At 45.6% G+C, this 22,500-nt stretch overlaps 1 protein-coding gene and 1 long non-coding RNA gene across 2 annotated transcripts in view; both read left to right on the forward strand.

Annotated features, from left to right (window-relative positions):
- LOC147471224 (uncharacterized) overlaps positions 1–11,623 on the forward strand; it is a 226,813-nt gene extending 215,190 nt beyond the window's left edge. Inside the window, exon 2 of the long non-coding RNA XR_015191258.1 lies at positions 11,509–11,623. This is a non-coding gene — a long non-coding RNA (uncharacterized LOC147471224). The remainder of the gene's footprint in view (positions 1–11,508) is intronic.
- Positions 11,624–11,812: 189 nt separating this feature from the next.
- LOC122260340 (uncharacterized) overlaps positions 11,813–22,500 on the forward strand; it is an 18,364-nt gene continuing 7,676 nt past the window's right edge. The window contains exon 1 of the mRNA XM_086539512.1: positions 11,813–11,873. Within this exon, the coding sequence (XP_086395638.1) occupies positions 11,841–11,873 (33 nt within the window). The 5' untranslated portion in view covers positions 11,813–11,840. The remainder of the gene's footprint in view (positions 11,874–22,500) is intronic.

Genomic DNA, 22,500 nt, shown 5'->3' on the forward strand with positions numbered 1-22,500 from the left:
GGTAGAATGTGTCAGCTGGTTGAATCATCTGTCGGTCACAACCATCTGTTGACGTGAAGGTGGGGAGGGGGTGTGTTACCGAGAAGGAAAAAGTTGTTTTACAAATAGTATTCTTATTTGTTAACAATAATCTTTTTTGTGGATTTTTTTTTCATACTTTCTCTCTCTTTCTCTCTCTCTCTTTCACTCTCTCTCTCTCTCTCTCTCTCTCTCTCTCTCTCTCTCTCTCTCTCTCTCTCTCTCTCTCTCTCTCTCTCCTCTCTCTCTCTCTCTCTCTCTCTCTCTCTCTCTCTCTCTCTCTCTCTCTCTCTCTCTCTCTCTCTCTCTCTCTCTCTCTCTCTCCCTCTCTCCATCTATCCCTCCCTCCCTCTCTCTACCCCCCACCCGCCCTCTTCCCACCCCCTCGGAATATCGCCTTAAATGGACACAGCAGATCACTTTCCCTTTCTCAGAAAATCGTGCAACAATGCCAAACCACCCTGCAACGTTAGATACGAATACTCTATGTTGCATTTACTCGGCGACGATCAATAGAGATTTAATTCAATGAAGAATTATAAAATGAACTCCAGTTGAACTCTCTGTTTCTTTGTTGCATTGTTTGTCCGAGTCTTGCACATTGTTGCACAAGGTCCATGTGAAGACTTTCTGTATCATATTTACTAATTGCAAATACAAGCAGATGCAAAGACACGTAGATAAGTAGAGAGAGGCAGAGTACACTTCTTCGTGTGTTTATGTTGTATTGTGAGCAAGTATCTTTCATATCATTTAACGTAACATAACATATCATTTAACAGAACTGTTTGTCTTATGAAGTTTATAGGATGGGATATATATTCAGAAGAAAGATGATTTTTTTTTTTTTTTTTTTTTTTAATGCCGGATTTGCATGAGAAGTATCAACATCAAAACGAGATGATTGCAACATTCATTCAGATAAGTAAATTATTCCCGGGTATATGCAGGACAAATCAACAGTTTATCTTTTGTTTTTTGTTTTTTGTTTTTCAACCTGTCAGGTTGTGTTAGCAATGAAGTACTCCCCCCCACCGCTACACTGCTCACCCTCCCCTCCCTCCTCCCCTCCCCCCCGCAACTCCTTCCTTCCCACCCTCTCCCCACCCTCCCTCCCTCCCTCGTTCCCTCCCTCCCCTCCCTCCCTCCCACCCTCCCTCCCTCCCTTCCTTCCCTCCCTCCCTCCCATCACCCCCCACCCTCCCTCCCTCCTTCCCACCCTCTCCCCTCCCTCCCTCCCTCCATCCATCCATCCCTCCCTCCCACCATCCCCCCCACCCTCCCTCCACCGTGGCCAGATCTCAACATAAATGTCTTGATATCAGATTGAAAATTTGCAACATCTAGCAAGGAGCTATTGCCTCCCTGGGGTTCCTCTGACAAGCTGTTTAAAAGCCTGACGGCGAGTGGGGTGGGAGGGGGAGGGGGGGGGTAGAGGTTGGAGGTTAGAGGTGGTGGTGGGGGGAGGCGTAGGGGGGTAGGGGTAGGGTAGAGGTGGGGGAGGGGGGTCTAAAGGACGGGAGATGGATGGATTAGGCAGAGGAGAAGGAAAAAAAAAGCAACAAAGAGATTGAAGGAACAAACCATATTGGTTGTACTTTTTTTTTTTTTTTTTTTTTTTTGAGTCGTTACGATTTTTTTTTTTTTTACGTTTCTTTTCTCTTTGTTATTGTTGATGTTGTTGTTCTTGTTGGGAGTCTTAAGGTAGAGTTCTGTATTTGTTTTTTTGTTTTTCGCTTAGAAACGGTAGTCTACTGAACCTGACAGTGGTTGGAATAATGTATTTCTCTGTCCACACACACATACACACACACACACACACACACACACACACACACACACACACACACACAACCACACACACACATATATCTATCTATCTATCTATATATATACGTATATATATATATATATATATATATATATATATATATATATATATATATATATATATATATATAGTCCGAAGCTCAAGCAATCAACATACCAAGGCAGTTTCAATTCCTCTAAGTATCCACAATCCCCCCGCCCCCCACTCCCCCGAAAAAAATACTTTAATCACGAAGATTGGCAACCCTTGTAGAGAGAGAGAGAGAGAGAGAGAGAGAGAGAGAGAGAGAGAGAGAGAGAGAGAGAGAGAGAGAGAGAGAGAGAGAGAGAGAGAGAGAGAGAGAGAGAGAGAGAGAGAGGAAGACGAGAGAGAGAGAGAGAGAGAGAGAGGAGAGAGAGGAGAGAGAGAGAGGAGAGAGAGAGAGAGAGGAGAGAGAGAGAGAGAGAGAGAGAGAGAAAGAGAGAGAGAGAGAGAGAGAGAGAGAGAGAGAGAGAGAGAGAGAGAGAGAGAGAGAGAGAGAGAGAGAGAGAGAGAGAGAGAGAGAAGAGAGAGAGAGAGAGAGAGAGAGAGAGAGAGAGAGAAAGAGAGAGAGAGAGAGAGAGAGAGAGAACAAGAACAGGAAGAAGAAGAAGAAGAGAGAGAGAGAGAGAGAGTTTCTCTAACAGGTCACTTAATTCAAAACTTGAATCCCTGTTTTATCTGATTACTTTTTGTCGGTGGGTGGGCGTGGACGGGTGGGCGGCTACAGACGAGGTGAGGTATAGGTCAGGTTAGTGAAAACTATGATAATTAATAGAAAGATTACAATGGAAGTTGATTTTATTTTTTTGTGTGTTTTATCTACGGACGGCGGGCAGATAGAGAGAAAAGGAGAGGGAGAGGGAGAGGGGGAGAAGGAGAGGGAGAGAGGAAGGGAGCGGGAGAGGAGAGGGAAAGAGAGAGAGAGGGAGAGAAAGAGAAAGAGAGAGAAAAAAAAGAAAGAGAGAGAGAGAGAAAAAGAGATAGATAGATAGACAGATAGAAAGAGAAAGAACGAGTGAAAGAGTTAGATAGATAGAGAGAGAAAAAAATAAATAAAAGTAAGAGAGAGAATTAACGAGATAGTCCCCCCCATACCCTCTCTACTCCCCTCCTCCCCCCCTTACCCCTTTCCTTCCAAAAATAAAGGCCGGAATGAAATAACCCTTTCCTAAGGAAAATCATCCTTATTGCCTCGTTACATCATCGGGTGGGGGTGGAGGGGGGAGGGGGGGTGGGGGCAGGAGGGGGATGGGTAGGAGGTAACCTTAGTGTAAACAAACGTATCTCTGCGTTATTGGTTATTGAGTACGTTATTGCAATCATTACTGTTATTATTAGTGTTACTATTATTATCACCATTATGATCATTATTATTAATGTTGTTATTATCATTATGCTTGTAGCTAGAAAGGAAATTTTTGTATGTGTATTCGTAAATGAGTGTGTGTGTGTGTGTGTGTGTGTGTGTGTGTGTGTGTGTGTGTGTGTGTGTGTGTGTGTGTGTGTTTATATGTCCCTATGATTGTTTGCTTTCCGGAAATCAAGGAAAGAGGGGGAGGGAGAGAGGGGAGAGGGGAGAGGGCTAATGTAGGCCTAAATACACGTAGGTTCAGAGGGGAAGAAAAACAACAAAAACTGTTGCCATGGTGACCGATAAGAGAACTACCGTGAGGGGAATGGTGACCTTGCTGTTGAAATGGACTGACGGTGTGATTAATTGCCTAATTAAGGTAAAAGCGGGCTAGAATTAGGTCGTTTGGCCGTTCGGTTAGTGGTATGGTGTAATTAAGGGTTTGGATGGAGGCGAAAATGATTTGATTAAGTTAATTATTTGCTAATTTACTCTTACTGAATGAAGTGATTTCCTAGTGTTGAAATCAGGATGAAATGCAGACATTTGCAAACCGAAAGTATTTAGAGAATGATCCAGCAAAACATACAGGAAATAAGAAAAGGAATTTGAGATGGCGTGGAGAGCCCATCTGACCAACACGCCCCATGCCGAACGTGAAATACATTCCTGACATAGGCGGCGCAGGTAAAAGCCCGCGCCCATTGTGGCCAGCGAAGAATTCATTCATAAAATAGCATAAGCCAGAGAGCGCGTTCCTCTGGCAACCGGGCGAACGCCGTCCATTCATGAAGGTGTTGGTCGTGCCCTCCCTCCCTCCCTCCCCCTCCTTCTCCCTCCTTCCCCCCGCCCTCTCCGACTGGTCGCCGGCGGGAGAGCTTCTGCGCGGGAAGGCGTGGGTGGCTTGAGTGTATAAGACTCTGGCGGGAGGGGCTGCACGACATCAGGTCATCGGAGCGGTCCCTCCGGTCGTCCTTCGCCTGTTCCCGACCGCGTGCCACTTGGACGACGCCTCACGCTTCGCTTGGCGGCGTCCAGGCCTACCAACCGCGAGTTCTTGAAGAAAAAAAGAAAGAAAAAGAAAGATTACCAACTGTAAGGTTTTTTTACGGCTGCGGACGTCACGTCACGCTGCTGGCTCTGCGCTCTAGTGGTTGATAACTTTCCATCAGTGACTTTCGGAACATCTAATTCCTTGACGTTTGCAAGCTTTGCAATAGTGATACTTGTGCAAGAAACTTCATCTCGAGGCTTGGCCACCACGAGTCAGTGATACTTACAAGAAACAGACGAAACCTACCAACCACAGACCGCAAATCACGGAAACAAGTTGCACTGCACAGCATTGCATTAGTGGCCGGCTATACCCAGACCTCTCATGCTTGCCAACCTCACGCCACCAGTCATGCATACCAAGACAGCACTCCAGGCCTGCCAACCTCATGCATCGTAGTTTCAATCAAAGGCTAGCAATATTTGTTTTCGTTTCAGACCTTTCTTGATATTCCAGTCCGCATCCTTTTCAACATCAATAGCATGACCTGCAAGTTGCCGTTGAGCTCTCTATCTCGTGGATTGCAAAACCGACGACCGCACAGTGCAGAAGCCGCAGACACTGATTCGCTGACTGAGATTTGATATCTGACCTCCTCTTTCCAGTCCCAGTCCCTCCTCCTCCTCCTCCTCCTTCGCCTCTTCCTCGACCTCCGAAGTTATCTTCTTCTCCGTCTTCTTATTCTTCTCCTTCTCCTCGTTTTCTTTCTCCTCCTCTTACTTCTCCTCGTCGTCTTCGTCTTCTTTTTCCTCCTCGTCCCCCTCTTCCTTGTCGTCTTCGTCTTCTTCCTCCTCCACCTCCTCTCTTCTTCTTCCTCCTCCTCCTCCTCCTCCTCCTCCTTGCCGTCGTCTCCGTCTTCTTTCTCCTCCTCTTCTCTTCCTCCTCGTCCTCCTCTTTGCCGTCGTCTTCGTCTTCCTCTTAACCTTCCCTCGCCGACCATCCCATCTGTCTTCATTGAGTGGACGACCTGTTGCGCCACACCACGTGAGACGACCCCCACGCTCCTCCTCAAAGGGGAAAGTCTGCTGGTACGGCACGACACTCCACGAACATCTCCATCGCCTTTTTTTCCTCGACCGCGTCCATTCTCATTTGCCCTCCCTGGAACCCCGAGACTCCCTTCGAAAGCCCCCCGCCCTCACGAAGTCACGTCTTCTGCGCTCGACACCACACCCACATCTGTACCCACATCAGTGCCACACGTCTCCCTGGCACCACCCACATATACCCACATCCTAGCCCTTATTGGTCGTCTCGCCCTCTCTTCCTCAGTGCCTTAGAGTTAGTGCCACTTGCCTGACCTCTGTTGTAGTTCTGCGCCAACGAAGACTCGGGTTGTGTGTGTCTGCTGGGAGATTTCTTGTGGATTAAAGGCGACGTCGGGAAAGTGCGTGAATCCGCTTCGAACTTTGTAAGGTTGAGAATTTGCATGTGTGTGTTTCTTTCTCTGTGTCTCTTTCTTTCTTTCTCTCTCTCGCTGTCTTGTCACTCCCTCTCTATATCTCTCTCTCACTGTCTGTCACTCCTCTCCCTCTCTCTCTCATTGTCTGTCACTCCTCTCTCTCTCTCTCTCTCTCTCTCTCTCTCTCTCTCTCTCTCTCTCTCTCTCTCTCTCTCTCTCTCTCTCTCTCTCTCTCTCTCGCTCTCTCTCTCTCTCTCTCTCAGAATATGATTGTTTTGCTTATATTTTTCTCAAATTCTCAAGGAAATTGTCAATTAAGGTGCCCTATTATTAATAGAAAATTAATTAACTCTGGATATCGCATGGCTTATGAAACGGACACAAAATTACTGTTAATCTTTTTGGATAATACTCTGGAAATGATTATCCAAAACCCTGGAAATACACCCCCAACCCCCCACCTCCCGCCCCTCCTAATTTACGTGAAAACATGTACCAATTCGTTTGTCGGGAGTGACGTATCGCGTACCAGATTTCATAAGAAAAAAAGGAAAAAAAGAAAGAAAAAAAAACTTCTTTACGAAAGATTGGTGCTTGTGGTTGAGATACAGAGTTGAAGAAGAGATCTGTTGAATGTATTGTTCAAGAGTATTACGTCATTCGCGAAAGGTGATATGGCTTTTTTTCTCTCCTGAAGCCGCCATGAACAAAACCCTCATCATGCACGGGAAAACCTGTATCGGAGCCGTGTGTGTGTGTGTGTGTGTGTGTGTATGTGTATGTGTTTGAGTGTGTACGTGTGTGTGTGTGCGCGCGTGTGTATGTGTGCGTGTGTGTGTGTGGTCCGAAGCGCAAGCAATCAACATACCAAGACGTATTTCAATTCCTCTGAGTATTCATAAAACCCCCCTCCCCCCCACCGCCCCCCTCAAAAAGAAAATTTTAAATCATGTAGGTGAAATTACTCGTTTTTGTTTTTTTTGTTTGTTTTTTTTTCTCTTTTTTTAACACAGATTGGCAACCCTGGTAAAAGGAAGAAAGAAAAAAAAATGGCGTTTCTCTAACAGGTCATTTGGTGCTTGAATCACTGGTCTGTCTAATTACTTGTTACCGTTGGGCGGGCGTGGGCGGGTGGGCGGCTACAGGCAAGGCTTGTTTAGTAGAAATGCTAATTGCTAATGGAAAGAGGAGAAGTGGATAGGAAATGAGATTAGAATTTTGTTATTTATTCCATATACGTTTTGTCTATGGCCATCACTGCAAAAATATAAGGAGAGAGAGAGAGAGAGAGAGAGAGAGAGAGAGAGAGAGAGAGAGAGAGAGAGAGAGAGAGAGAGAGAGAGAGAGAGAGAGAGAGAGAGAGAGAGAGAGAGAGAGAGAGAGAGAGAGAGAGAGAGAGAGAGAGAGAGAGAGAGAGAGAGAGAGAGAGTGAGAGTGAGAAAGTACGTGTGTGTGTCCCCACGATTATTTGCATTCCGGAAATCAAGGAAAAAGGGGGAGGGGGTTAGCGTAGGGAAAGGAAAAAACTGTTGCCATGGTGATCGATAAGAGAACCACCGTGAGGGGAATGGTGACCTTGTTGTTGAAATGGACTAACGGTGTGATTAATTACCTAATTAGGGTAAAAGCGGGCTGGAATTTAGGTCGTTTGGCCATTCGATTAGTGGTATGGTATAATTAAGGGATTGGAAAGAATGCGATTGATTTCATTATTTGCTAATTACTCTTAGTGAATAGAGTGATTTCCTAGTGTTGAAATCAGTATGACATGCAGACACATGTACATTATTTCAAATCGAAAGTATTTGCAGAACGATCCAGCAAAACATACAGAAAATAAGAAAAGGAATTTGAGATGGCGTGGAGAGCCCATCTGACCAACACGCCCCATGCCGAACGCGAAATACATTCCTGACATAGGCGGCGCAGGTAAAAGCCCGCGCCCATTGTGGCCAGCGAAGAATTCATTCATAAAATAGCATAAGCCAGAGAGCGCGCTCCTCTGGCAACCGGGCGAACGCCGTCCATTCATGAAGGTGTTGGTCGTGCCCTCCCTCCCTCCCTCCCTCCCCCTCCTTCCCCCTCCCTCCCCCGCCCTTCGGCGGTAGGTCTCCTGCGCGGGAAGGCGTGGGTGGTTTGAAGTGGGTTCTCTTGTCGTCCTTTGCCATCGGCCAGCCCGCCCAGGCCTGCCAACCACGAGTTTTAGAAAAGACAGGGTTACCAACTGGGAAATTTAGGGCTGCAAACCTCACGCCATCGGTGTGAGGTTTGCATTTTAGTGGTGATGAGATTTCCATCAGTGCCTTTCGAATATTTATCTTTTTGACTGTCGGCTTTGCGACAGGGATACTTACACAAGAATCATCAGCTTGAGGCTTAGTCACCGGGTGAACTCTACCAACCACAGACCGCAAATCACGAAACGAAGATACACGACACAGCACTGCATTTGTAACGAGCTCTACCTTCTCATGGCAGTCAACCTCAAGCCAGCCAAGCCTTGTACCAAAGACAACATTCCAAGCCAGCCAGCTCTTCATAGATCACAAAACCTCGTCCTGGCTTCATTTCTCACCTGGCTTGTTGTGCATGGCTTTTCCTTTCTCCAGTGCATTGGTGTTATTATCATTCTCATGATTTCTGTTTTACTTCTGCGTCGACGAAGATTCAGGTCGCGATTGTGTTTTTGGGTAGTTTTTTTTTTTTTTTGGTGGATTAAAGATAATATGACTCAACTTTGAGCTTTGTGAGGTTCATAATTTGTGGGGGTTTTTTTATTTGTATTTTCTCTCTCTTTCCGGATATGATTTTTTTTTATTATATTGACTGGTTCATTTGTAGATTGTAAGAAAACTGACCATACTTTTTTTTGTATTTATTTTTATTCTATGGGAGAATATATAAAATCAGATATCTTGATCCTACCAAAAGAATAATCAACCCTGAATTTCGTGTGAGTTACGATCTTATAATCTTTTGGATAATACCATGGAAATGATTATCCCAAACCCCCCAAAAACAGAGTATATTTATAAAGAAAAAAAAAATCTTCGCCACAGATTGATACTTGTGACTGAGATAAAACCACCTTCGGCAAAATCCACGATGCACGTGAAAATCTGCATTGAAATCATGCTGTCATTAGTTTCAGGGAAAATATGGTTGATTTAAATCTTGTATTGTTAATCTTAATTAAATCGGAATATTATGTCTTGTTTATATTGGAATGCGAAGGTATACTAGGTTGCAGAGAGAGAGAGAGAAAGAAAGAGAAAGAGAGAGAGAGAGAGAGAGATAGTCAGGTTTGTGATGAAGTCTACGGGAAGTGTGGTGAAACTTTCATGAAATTACGATTTGTGAATTCTTTCATATATATATATATATATTTTTTTTTTTCTAATAATTAACTCCTTTCTTTTTTTTCTTTTTTTTTCTCATTATATCTATCTTTGCCTGATCGTTCGTACACACACACACGCGCCCACACAATTTTTTTTTTTTTTTTTGATATTATTCAAATATATACATTTGATATGATAGATACACACATGCACACACACATAGAGAGAGAGAGAGAGACAGATACAGAAACATAAAAACACAGAAACAGACAAACAGAATAAGATAAACAGCTACAGAGAGAAAAGAAAGAGAACAAAACGAAAAAAAAACATCAAATCATCCAGACACATCCACATCAGAACACATCAAATTCAATACGAAAAACCAAGCGACACCACCCTTCCCCACCCCCTCCCCCACCCCTCAAAAAAAAAAAAAAAAAAAAAAAAAAAAGAAACTAAAAGACTACACGTATCAAGAGCGATCATGTTACGTGTCTTGCCAATTGGCCAGTCGATGCAGCCAATGAGATAATAGGACAGCGATCAAGTGCTAATGATGTCACAAGCTCTTGCATTACGGGTGAGAGAAGACGCGGGCGGGCGGGCGGTGAAGGGCGGGCGGACGGGAGGTGAAGGGTGGGAGGTGAAGGGCGGACGGGTGGACGGGAGGTGAAGGGCGGATGGGTGGGTGGGCGGGCGGCGTTGTGGATGATGATGATGATTAAGATGGCGAACGTGATGATGATGATAAATATGATGATGACGATAACGATTACGAAACTGGAAGAGGAGGAGAAGAGGAATGAAAAAACGAAAAAAATCAAAGAAAGAGAAAGAGGATTCACCAGAGATGATCATCGGTCAGAGGCGGGTAGTGAGCACCGAGCACTAGAAAGCGAGCACCGAGCACTGAGCACCGGGTAACGAGTAGCAGTTAGCGAGCTGTGAGTACCAGGTAGTGAGCACCGAGCACTGAGCACCAGGTAGCGAGCACCGGGTAACGATTAGCAGTTGAGCGAGCTGTGAGCACTAGGTAGTGAGCACTGAGCATCGAGTAGCGAGCACCGAGTACCGAGCACCGAGCCCCAAACACCAGATAGCAAGCACCGACGTAAACCTACGGGTACCGAGGACCGAGGCAGGGAGAGGGTAGCGGGCGGGTAGCGGTCGAACAGCGGGCGGGCAGCGGGCGGGTGTCCTGGTCCTGCCCACATTTCCATTCAGACGCCTAAATGCATGACGTCCTTTTCCTGCGGGCGTCGGGTCGTGCCTGAACCACTCTACGTCATGAGGGTCAATCGCACTCGATCGATTCGGAATAAAATCGTGAAAAGGGGAAGGCCACAGGGGGAGAGGGAGGGGGAGGGATGGATGGAGAGGGAGGGTAAGGGAGAAGGATGGAGGGGGAGGGAGGGAAGGATGGAGAGGGAGGGTAAGGGAGATGGATGGAGGGTAAGGGAAGGATGGAAGGTAAGGAAGAAGGGTGAAGAGTAAGGGAGAGTAAGGGAGAGGGAGAGAAAGGAAGGGAGAGGGAAAGAAAAGAAGGGAGAGGTAAAGAAAGAAAGAGAGGGAGGGAGGTATAGAAGTAGAGAGAAAGAGAGAGACAGAGACAGAGACAGATAAAAAGATAAAAATTAAAAGATAATTACCGTATACATCGGTGTTTAATTTAGTGCAAAAGAATAGACGAATCGAATTAATTTCCCTTTGATGCGTTTACAGCTGAAGACCTGAATTTCGATGGGCGATCAGATACAAAGTTAATTGGTTGGCAATTTTTTTTTTCAGGCTAATAAAGCGGTGATTCATCAGTGATCAATGTGTATGCTTGATATCAATTCTATAAAAGAAACTTATTTCGTGTTGCATGTTGCTGCAGTGCCTTAAATGAAAACAACAATAAAGAAGAAATATAGAGAATGAGTGGGAAAATGATAAGAAAAAAAGGAGAGAAATTTGGTTTGGGGAAATGCCTCTCTCAGACCTGTATTTTTTCTCCGTTGTTCAGTTCCCCCCAACAACCCCCTCCCCCCCTCCCCCTCCTCTCTCTCTCTCTCTCTCTCTTTCGCTCGATCTCTGTCTCTCTGTGTCTCTCTCTCTCTCTCTCTCTCTCTCTCTCTCTCTCTCTCTCTCTCTCTCTCTCTCTCTCTCTCTCTCTCTCTCTCTCTCTCTCTCTCTCTCTGTCGCATCACTTTTACCCCCCCACAGTTTCTTTCCCCCCGTTTGTCTCTCCTCCCCCTCCCCCTCCTCCTCCTACTTTCCACGTCTCAAGCCCCCTCCTCCCCTTACCCTCCACCCCCTCCTCCTTCCTCCCTCTATGCCCAAGCCCCCCTTCCTCCACCCCCCTCTACCCCCCTCCCCCCCACCCCTCCCTCACCCCTCCTCCCTTCTCCCATTCCCCCCTCACCCCTCTCTCCCCATTACCCCCACCCCCCACCTCACCACAAGATTCCCTCATCACCAAAACCTTTTTCTTTCTCTTTTCAGGGCATCCGGCGAACCGGAAGTGACCCGGAGGCAGAGACGAGAAGGTGGAGCGGTGACCTCACGCCGGTGTGACCTTCCCCAGCAGCAGGAGCAAGAGCAGGAACAGAAGCAGAAGCAGGAGAAAAAACAGGAGAAAAAACAGGAGAAAAAACAGGAGAAAAAACAGCAGGAACAAGAACAGGAGAAAAAACAGAAACAGAAGTCCCGACACTGCTACTACCACCACTATCACTATCACCATCACCATCACCACACTCACCATCACCGTACTCACTATCAAAGTCGAAGTCAAGAGCATCCGTGCCATGGCTTTGTAGAGACCGCCATTCAACATGCTTTTTAGTAACAAAATGACCCTAATCTTGGTAAGTAATTTTCGTGTTTTTTTTTTTAGCTTTTTTTTTTTTGGGGGGGGGGGGGATGTCTGATTTTTCTTTATGTTCTTCCGTTGTGTGTTTTTTTTCTTCTTCTTCTTTTGTGTGTGTGGTTGTGTGTTTGTGTGTGTATTTGTGTGGTTGTTTGTGGTTGTGTGTTTGTGTGTGTGTATGTGTGTGTGTATTATTGACTCAATGTGTGAGTCTGTGTGTGTGTTTGTGTGTGTGTGATTGTCTCAGTGTGAATCTGTGTGTGTGTGTGTCCGTGCGTGTATGTATGTGTGTGTATGTTTGCGTGTATGTGTGTGTGTGTGTGTGTGTGTGATGCGCTCGTGGAAGTTTATATGAAAAAATGGAAACAAATTGTAGTTCGAGAGACACGATCATTCTTTTATTGGAAGGAAAATCGAATTCAATTGCACCTTATTGCCAACATTGCACACAGAAAACCCCATGGAAAACGCAATGCCGACAAGACACCGAAATACACGAGTAAAAAGTGTGCTAAAATGTGTTTTTTTTATTATCTTTTCCTGTAATATAGGAGGATATTAGTTTCACCGCAAAAAGGTGAAAGGAGAGAGAGAGATTTTTCACTAGTTAGCTTCACCGTTCAGTCCAGGAGAGGAATTAGCTTCACCGTTCAGTCCTGAAGGGAAGTTAGCTTCACCGTTCAGTCTAGGAGGCGAGTTAGCTTCACCGTTCAATTTAGGTTGGGAGTTAGCTTCACCGTTCAGTCCAGGAAGAGTTAGCTTCACCGTTCAGTCTAGGAGGCGAGTTAGCTTCACCGTTTAGTTTAGGAAGAGAGTTAGCTTCACCGTTCAGTCTAGGAGGCGAGTTAGCTTCACCGTGTGGATGGATGATAGCCTAATCGGTCCGCCATCTTGACACTCCGTAAGGTCGAGTCCATACTGGGAGACCGACAGATTTTGATCTCTAAATGCCTTTCTCGTGGCACCAGCATACCCTTCAGTCTCTGCAATAATGATAAATACTTTTTTTTTCCTTTTTGAGGGGAGGGGTTAGCTTGTTTTCTCTCTATCACTTCTTTTGATAAATGTGATAGGAATCGAGGCAGTTATATGTGTTATTCGACACTGTTTTGCTATTTCCTTTGTCTCTGTTTCTGTCTGTCTCTGTTTCTCTTTCTTTTTCTCTTTTTTTTCTCTTTCTCTCTCTCTCTCTCTCTCTCTCTCTCTCTCTCTCTCTCTCTCTCTCTCTCTCTCTCTCTCTCTCTCTCTCTCTCTCTCTCTCTCTCTCTCTCTCTCTCTCTCTCTCTCTCTCTCTCTCTCTCTCTCTCTCTCTCTCTCTCTCTCTCTCTCTCTCTCTCTCTCTCTCTCTCTCTCTCTCTCTCTCTCTCTCTCTCTCTCACTCTCTTTCTTTCTCTCTCGCTCTCTCCCTCTCACTTAAAGAGAGTGGGAGAGACACATACATACATACAGACAGACAGACAGACAGACAAGCAGACACACAGAATAAACAAACAGAAAAGACAAACAGACAGACACACACACAGACAAACAGACAGCCAATCTAACAGACAGACAGAACAAGACCTCATCCTATACCTTCCTCGCATCATTAGCCCCACATGCGTCACGTCACGGGTACGAAATCAAACAAACAAACGTGTTAAAAAAAAAAAAAAGGATAAAAGACAAAGCAGTGAGAATGAAAGAGAGGTTTAAAAAGAAAGAAAGAAAGAAAGAAAAGAAAAAGCAGTAAAAATGAAAGATTGGTTTAAAAAGAAAGAAAGAAAAAAAAAACAGTGAAATGAATGAGAGGCTTAAAAGAGAGAGAGAGAGAGAGAAAAAGAGAGAGAAAGAGAAAGAGAAAAAGAAAGAGAGAGAGAGAAAGAGAGAAAGAAAGAGAGAGAGAGAGAGAGAAGAGAGAGAGAGAGAGAGAGAGAAAAGAGAGAGAGAAGAGAGGAAGAGAGAGAGAGAGAGAGAGAGAGAGAGAGAGAGAGAGAGAGAGAGAGAGAGAGAGAGAGAGAGAGAGAGAGAGAGAGAGAGAGAGAGAGAGAGAGAGAGAGAGAGAGAGAGAGAGAGAGAGAGAGAGAGAAAGAGAGAGAAGAAAGAGAGAGAGAAAAGAGAAAGAAAGAAAGAAAGAAAGAGAGAGAGAGAGAGAGAGAGAGAGAGAGAGAGAGAGAGAGAGAGAGAGAGAAATACGAAGTAGAACAGGTGCATCTCGAGACAGGTGGTTTTAGGTGGCGCTATGAAGGGAAGGTGGCTTAAGGATAGTGCACTATTGTCGGAACAAATAGATTTGATAGACAGGTAGTTAATTAGGGCTGATGGTGTTGACTCCACTAAACGCAACCGACTCGGGTTTTACTCCCCCCCTCCCCCCCTTCCCCCACCCCGATCTTTTTTATGTCTTGTCTTGTTCCTCTCTTTCGGTTCCTTTTATTTTGTTTGTGTTTTTTTTTTCATTCGTTGTCTTTGTTTGTATATCTGTCTGTCTCTCTTTCTCGTACTGTTCTCGCTATCTCTCTTTTCTCATACTAATCTCATTATCTTTCTCTCTCTCTATCTATCTACCTCTCTCTCTCTCTCTCCCTGTCTTTCTCTCTCTCTCTCTCTCTCTCTCTCTCTCTCTCTCTCTCTCTCTCTCTCTCTCTCTCTCTCTCTATTATTCATATCCCTTTGTCCATGTGTTTGCATCGTCTGTTTTCCAACTATACCGTAAATTGTTTATACTTTTACACTTTGAACTTAATACATACTACACCCATACTTGCACATATTTAAACATACCACACACATATTTACACATACAACATACATACTTGCACACACACATACTTGACATACTACACACATACTTACATATGCTACACACATACTTGCACATCCTTGCTCATACTACACAAATACTTACACATACTAGCACATACTACACACATACTGCCATATACTACACAAATACTTACACATACTTGCACACACTACACACATACTTACACATGCCACACTTTCAAACACCTATAACCTCCCTCAGCAAAAGCTTCAGATTCGACGTGATCGAAACATTGATCGTATAATCGTGAGAGAGAGATAGAGAGGGAGAGAGATAGAGACACAGAGAGATAGAAAGGTAGAGAGGTAGAGAGAGAAAGAGGGAGAGACGTAAAGAGGCAGAGAGGTAGAGACTCAGAGATTCAGAGAGATAGAAAGGAAGAGAGATAGATATATAGATAGATAGATAGATAGATAGATAGATAGATAGAGAGAGAGAGAGAGAGAGACAGAGACATAGAGGTAGAGAGGTAGAAAGGGAGAGAAATAGAGACGCAGAGAGATAGAGACGGAGAGACGCAGAGAGGAAGAGAGGAAGAGACGCAGAGACGCAGAGAGATAGAAAGAAAGAGAGGAAGAGACGCAGAGAGATAGAAAGAAAGAGAGGAAGAGACGCAGAGAGATAGAGAGGAAGAGAAGGAGAAAGGGAGAGAGATAGAGACGCAGAGGGATAGAAAGGAAGAGAGATAAAAAGGAAGAGAGGGAGAAAGGGAGAGAGGCAGAGACGCAGAGACGCGAAGAGGCACAAAAGCCGACGGGAAGACACGGCGCGGCGACCGGAGGCTCCCTTTGTGAAAACGTCTCTGGACCGCGGCCGTCTATACATGTCCTCCAAGAGCGATATTTACGGTCAGATTCCTCGCGTCAACGGCAGTGGCGGTGGCGGTGGCGGTCGGTGGCGGCTTCTCTTGATTCTATTCTGCCCCCCTCCCCCCCCTCCTTCTCCTTCTCCTTCTGCCCCCCTCTCCCTGCTTCATTCTTTTCCTCTCCTTCTGCTTCTTCCCCTTCCCCCTCCTACTCCTTCCTCCTCCTCTCCCTCTGCTTCTCCCACCCCTCTCTTTCTGTCCCCCTCTCCCTGCTTCATTCTTTTCCTCTCCTTCTCCTTCTTCTTCCCCCCCTCTCCTTCTCCTTCCTCCTCCTCTCCTTCTGCTTCCCCCCCCCCCTCTCCTTCTCATTCTGCCCCTGCTTCATTCTCCTTCTCCTTCTCCTTCTTCCCCTGCTTCATTCTCCTTCTCCTTCTCCTCCTTCTCCTTCTTCCCCCCTCTCCCTGATTCATTCTTTTCCTCTCCTTATTTCTTTGACTCCTCTTCCTTCTTCTTCTTTTGGTTCTCTGTTTGGTACAGCCATCTTTTTTGTGTTTTTTCTTCTTTCTTCCTTCCTTTTTCTTCTTATTATTATTATTGTTATTATCTACAGTATTATTATTCTTTCTCCTCCATTCTTTTCTTCACCTTCCCCTCCTCCTCCATCTCTTCCTCTTCCTTCTACTTTTCTATCTCCTCCCTCCCCCTCCTCCTCCTCCTCCTTCTCCTCTTCGTCTTCCTCCGCATTCCATCCAATATTATTCTTCCTCCTCCTCTTCCTCTTCCTCTTCCTCCACTTCATCCTCCATTCCATCCAATATCATTATTCCTCCTCCTCTTCCTCCTTCACCTCCCTTTCCTCCTCCTCCTCTTCCTCCTTCTGTTCCTCCTCCTCCACCTCATCCTCCATTCCAGCCCCCCTTCCCCCCTCCCCCCTCCCCCGCTACCTATATTCGCTGACATATTCAATCCCTCGCCATCCCCTTTGCCCCCCCCCCACCCACCCCCTACCCCACACATACACTTTACCTTAGGCCATTGTAAAGGTCATTATTTAAATTGGGATGTCGTCTGACCCCCGCCCCCCCTCCCCCCTATTCTCGCTTCCTTTCTCCCCCCCCCCTCCCCTCTTCTTCCCCCCACTAAGGTCTTCCGATGTCTCCCCACAAGGAGGGGGAGGGACGGAGGGAGGGAGAGGGGATAGGGTAGTAGGGAGAGGGGGGAGGAGGAGGAGGGGAAGGGGAAGGGAAGTGTGGAGAGGGGGGTGTGAATCAAAGAGACTAGGCCTATAAGAACGAGGGGAGGGAGAGAAAGGTAGAGGATAGGGAGGGAGAGAAAGGGAGGGGGAGGGAGGGAGGGAGGGAGAGAAAGGTAGAGGATAGGGAGGGAGAGAAAGGGAGGGGGAGGGAGGGAGAAAAAGGAAGGAAGGAGGGAGGGAGAGAGAAAGGGAGTAGGGTAGGGAGCGAGAGAAATGAAGGGGGAGGGAGGGAGAGAGAAAGGAAGGAGGGGAAGAGGGGGAACGGGGGGGGGGATTAGCAGGTGGGTCGAACTAAGGTGAGCGGTATGCGAAGTCGATCTTTTTTTCCCTTTTATACTCGGAAGATGCGAGCTAATTATCAACGGGCATAGAAATCGGCCGTAAAATTATAGAGAGAGGGAGAGGGAGGGAGGGAGGGGTGGGGTGGGGAAAGGAGAGGGGAGGGAGGGAGGGTAGGGTGGGGGGGGATAAGGAGAGAGGGGGAGGAGGAGAGAGGGAGAAAATGTCACACTCATACACGCACGCACGCACACACATACACACACACACACGCACACACACACACACACAAACACACACACACACACACACACACACACACACACACACACACACACACACACACACACATACACACACACACACACACACACACACTGACACATCCTTTGAATATTAATATCTAAGAATATAAGTCGTAGAAGTCAAATCCAGTGTCCACAAATACCATTAAGTGCAAAGGAGGTTCGACTGAATGGCATTTCAGTGAGCGTAAGATCATGTGTGCGAAAGTGAGCGAAAAATTGCGAAAAAAAGGAAGGAGCAGAAGCAGGGTGTCAAGGTGACCCTGTTTGGCAATTTGCTCACACCGGATTTTGCGGATCAGGCGTTGGTAATGCTGTCATCTTTCTGTCTCGCTCTCATGCTCTCTTGGTCTGTTTCTTCCCCTTTCGCTCTTTCTTTCTCTTTCTTTCTTTCTCTCTCTCTCTCTCTCTCTCTCTCTCTCTCTCTCTCTAACATCATCTCTCTATCTCTCTCTCTCTCTCTATCTATCTATCTATCTATCTATCTATTTCTTTCTCTCTCTTTCTCTCTCCCATCTCTCTCTCTCCCTTTCTCTCTCTCCCCTTTCCTCTACTCTCTCACTCTCCCCATCTCTCTATCTCTCCCCTTCTCTCTCTCTCTCTCTCTCTCTCTCTCTCTCTCTCTCTCTCTCTCTCTCTCTCTCTCTCTCTCTCTCTCTCTCTCTCTCTCTCTCTCTCTCTCTCTCTCCTCCCTCCCTCCCTCCTTCCCTCTCTCTCTCTCTCTCTGACAGCAACAATAATGACACGATTAATGACCCATATTGTCATTACTATATATATATTAGTATACTGGTAAACATAAGGTTAACATCACGTCTCCCTCCATCTTACCGTGTATAGGGAAGGAGTTACTGTCGCGTTGACGGCACTAACTATGGCACTGAGTTTTGGGAACGTAATTTCCCTCCTCATACATTTATCCATTTTTTTTTGTTTTTGTTTTGTTTTTGTTTTTTGACTCTTATTATGCCCTTTTTTGCATATTCGTTAGCCTTCCCATGCCCTTACTCTCTCTGACTCCCTGTTGCTTCCTCATTCTTCCTTTTTTTCTATCTTCCTATCCTTCTTCTCTGTGTTGTTCCCTTCTTAATCTCTTCCTTGACTCCTCCCATTCCCTCTTTGCCTCTCTTAATCTCCTCTTCCCTTTCTTTTCTCTTCCTTTCCCTCCTTCCCCTTCCTCTTGGGACTCTCTTTCCTCTCCTTATACCCTTCCTACTTTTACCACCTCCCCCCCTCCACCCCCGCCACCTTGTCGTCCCTTATATCTCCCTTATCCCTCCCTTAGTCCTCCCTTAGCCCTCCCTCAGCCCTCCCTTAGTCCTCCCTTAGCCCTCCCTTATCCCTCCCTTAGCCTTCCCTTAGTCCTCCCTTAGCCCTCCCTTAGCCTTCCCTTAGTCCTCCCTTAGCCCTCCCTTAGCCCTCCCTCAGCCCTCCCTTAGCCCTCCCTTAGCCCTCCCTTAGCCCTCCCTTAGCCCTCCCTTAGCCCTCCCTTAGCCCTCCCTTAGCCCTCCCTTAGCCCTCCCTTAGCCCTCCCTTAGTCCTCCCTTAGCCCTCCCTTAGCCCTCCCTCAGCCCTCCCACCCTTAGGGTCAGCATACCTCAGGGAGCATCAGTCTTGTGTTTGTTGGAGTGATTAGCACTCACTTCTCAGGCGCCGCTGTGCACACGAGGAGGGAGGGAGAGAGAGAGAGAGAGAGAGAGAGAGAGAAAGAGAGAGAGAGAGAGAGAGAGAGAGAGAGAGAGAGAGAGAGAGAGAGAGAGAGAGAGAGAGAGAGAGAGAGAGAGAGAGAGAGAGAGAGAGGGGGGGGGGTAGACAGATAGAGGGAGAGAGGGGGGATAGATAGATAGATAGAGGGAGGGAGGAAGGGAGATGAGGGAGAGAGGGGCGAGGATAGATAGATAGATAGATAGAGGGAGGGAGGGAGGGAGGGAGAGGAGGGAGGGAGGAAGAGGAGGGAGGGAGAGAGAGAGAGAGGGGGGGGGGTAGATAGATAGAGGGAGAGAGGGGGAGTAGATAGATAGAGGGAGGGAGGAAGGGAGATGAGAGAGAGAGGGGGGAGGATAGATAGATAGATAGATAGAGGGAGGGAGGGAGGGAGGGAGGTAGAGGAGGGAAGGAGGAAGAGGAGGGAGAGAGGGGGGATAGATAGATATAGGGAGTGAGGGGGGATAGACAGATAGATAGAGGGAGGGAGGGAGGTAGAGGAGGGAGATAGGGGGGAGGATATATAGATAGAGGGAGGGAGGGAGATGAGGGAGAGAGGGGGGAGGATAGATAAATAGAGGGAGAGATAGAGGGATAGAGGGATAGAGGAAGGGAGGGATAGAAGGATAGAGGAGGGAGGAAGAAAGAGGAGGAGTAGATGAATATATAGAGGGAAGGGAGGGAGGGAGGGAAGGAAGGATAGTAGGAAGGAAGAATATATATATATATACATATGTGTGTGTGTGTGTGTGTGTGTGTGTGTGTGTGTGTGTGTGTGTGTGTGTGTGTGTGTGTGTGTGTGTGTGTGTGTGAAGAGATGAGATAAAGTCTACGGGAAGCGTGATGAAACTTTCATAAGACGACGATTTTAGAATTCTTTCGCATGCATATATTTTTTTCTGTCTCTCTCAGTCCCTGAGACACACACACACACACACACACACACACACACACACACACACACACACACACACACACACACACACACATTCACCCACACACACACGCACACACACATTCACCCACACCCACACCCTCCCCCTCCTCTTCCACCTCCCCACCCTCTCCCCCACACACCCCACCCCTTCCCACCTCCCCTCCCCCCCTACTCCCCACCCTCCCACACAGAGGCAACGTGTTAATCAACTTTGGATTCGTTTACAACCCTAAATTACATCCTAAGACTCTGCTACGTAGCGGTCTCTTTCTTCCCGCTAACTTTGAGCGAGAACATCCCAGGTATTAGGACTTAGCAAAGTCGGTATTGCTTGAGTTTCTAATTGGACACATGTCAAGTTGCAGGTTGCAGGTCGCAGGTAACGAATCTGCGGTCCATATTAATGAGGGTTAAATATACCTTGATCATTTCATTCGATCTTGACGTTTATGGAGAGAGAGAGGGGAGGAGAGGGCGAGAAGGAGAGAAGGGGAGAAGGGGAGAAGAGGAGAGGGGGAGAAGGGGAGAGTGTGGGAGTGAGAAAGAGATAGGGAAAGGGAAAGAGAAAGATAGATAGAGAGAGAGAGCGATAGAGAGAGTGAGAGAGTGAGAGAAAGAAAGAGAAAGAGAAAGAGAGAGAAAGAAAGAGAAAGAGAGAGAAAGAGAGAGAAAAAAAAGGGAGAAAGAGAAAGAGAAAGAGAGAGAGAAAGAAAGAAAGAAAGAAAGAGAAAGAGAGAGAGAGAGAGAGAGAAAGAAAGAAAGAGAAAGAGAGAGAGAGAGATGAGAAGTCTGTGGCATGACTGTCAAGAAAAGTAAGTATTTGTGTGTGCGTGCCTATGTGTGTGTTTATGTGCGGTTATAAGTGTTTGCGTATGTATAGGAAATGTATTTGTGTACGTGTCTATCTCTCGGTGTACATCTTTGCCACGCGTGTTTACATATATCGGTTTATGTATATGTGTCTTCATAGGTACATATATATAGGCATAGTTCCCTTGTGTGGCTACGTATCCGCATGTGTGTTTGCATTATTGCAATTGCGAATAGGCATACATACCTGCGTATACACCTCATGCACCTCATACACCTCATAGACTCGAAGGCATCCGTCAGTGTTGCCAATGACAGAGTTCAAGACAAATTACGCCATGTGGGTCTCCTTGGGCGCTGCACATGACTGCAACATAGCTCATAGGGGGGATGGGGGGAAGGGGGAAGGGGGAAGGGGGAGGGGGGGGTTATTTTTCAACAGCGACCTATCTTGGCCAGTCACGTAAGGTAAATATAAGTGAGGAAAGATGCCACCACGTGCCTTGCAATCTCTGCCAATGCGGTGAAGAAAATAATAATGGACAAACATACAGGTGGATAAAGTTACACATTGATTGATAATTATGCGAGTCGATATACAGCTGTATAAATCAAAATGGAAAATAGATCAATGAATAAACTAACACATGTAAGATTATACAAGCAAAATTATATATAATAACGATCTATAAAAAAACATTGTATAAAAATATAGCTATAATGAACCAAGTATCCGAATTTTTACATATATACATATACAAAATCATCTACACTTTTTTAATGGTTATGATGATAATGATGATGATGATGATGATGATGAGGAGGAGGAGGAGGAGTAGGAGGATGGTGATGGTGATGGTGATGATGAGGATGATGATGATGATGATAGTGAAAATGATGATAACAGAGATGATAATGATGAAAATGACAATAATAATTATATTGATAATAATAATGACAATAATGATAATACTGATATGATAACAAAGATGATGATGAGGCTAATGATAATAATAAATATAATGATAAAGATATTGATAATAAGACCCCGACTCAAGATCTTTTTTATATGATTAATGTTAAAAAAGAAAAAAAAAACAAATTATTTTTTCCTGCAAATCGTCATGCCTAAAAAAAATCAAAAGATTTCAGAGCCGCGTCCCCCCCCTCTCAAAAAAAAAAAAAAAAAAAATCTGAGAACACTATTCGACACCCCTACATACAAGCTCCCTAACCCCGTCTAACCCTAACGGTACTAGAAGCTTACAAGTAGCCGACAGACAAGTCAATTAAGGGCAAAAACAAAGGTAATTAGAGACAGAGAGACAATAGGTATGTCAGAGAGAAAGAGGTAGTTTTGAACATGAAAGAACTTGAGAACAATGAAAGAAAAAGTTTTTTTTTTTCTTTCTTTTTATTATTATTATTAACGATATTCAGAATTCCATTTTTTTTAACTGACCTGACCTGACCTGATTTGACCCGTTGATCTGGGAGATTCTAGATTAGCTGATGACTGGCACTTATCATTATTTCTATGATCAAGGAGACAGTTAATTAAATCAACAGATATGAAACTGCTTTGAGATTGGAATGATATTTCTGATAATCAAAATAATTATATGAATCATAATCAAGCGACGCTGCTCGACCCTTGTCGGTCATTATCAAAGGATATCAAAAGAGTAGGTTTAACTTCATCTAATTGGAAAGGATATATTTTG

The sequence above is a fragment of the Penaeus japonicus genome, unplaced genomic scaffold (genome assembly GCF_977035675.1).
Source record: "Penaeus japonicus unplaced genomic scaffold, GWHDUDI00000001_assembly GWHDUDI00000009, whole genome shotgun sequence".
In the NCBI taxonomy this organism is placed as follows: Eukaryota; Metazoa; Arthropoda; class Malacostraca; order Decapoda; family Penaeidae; genus Penaeus; species Penaeus japonicus.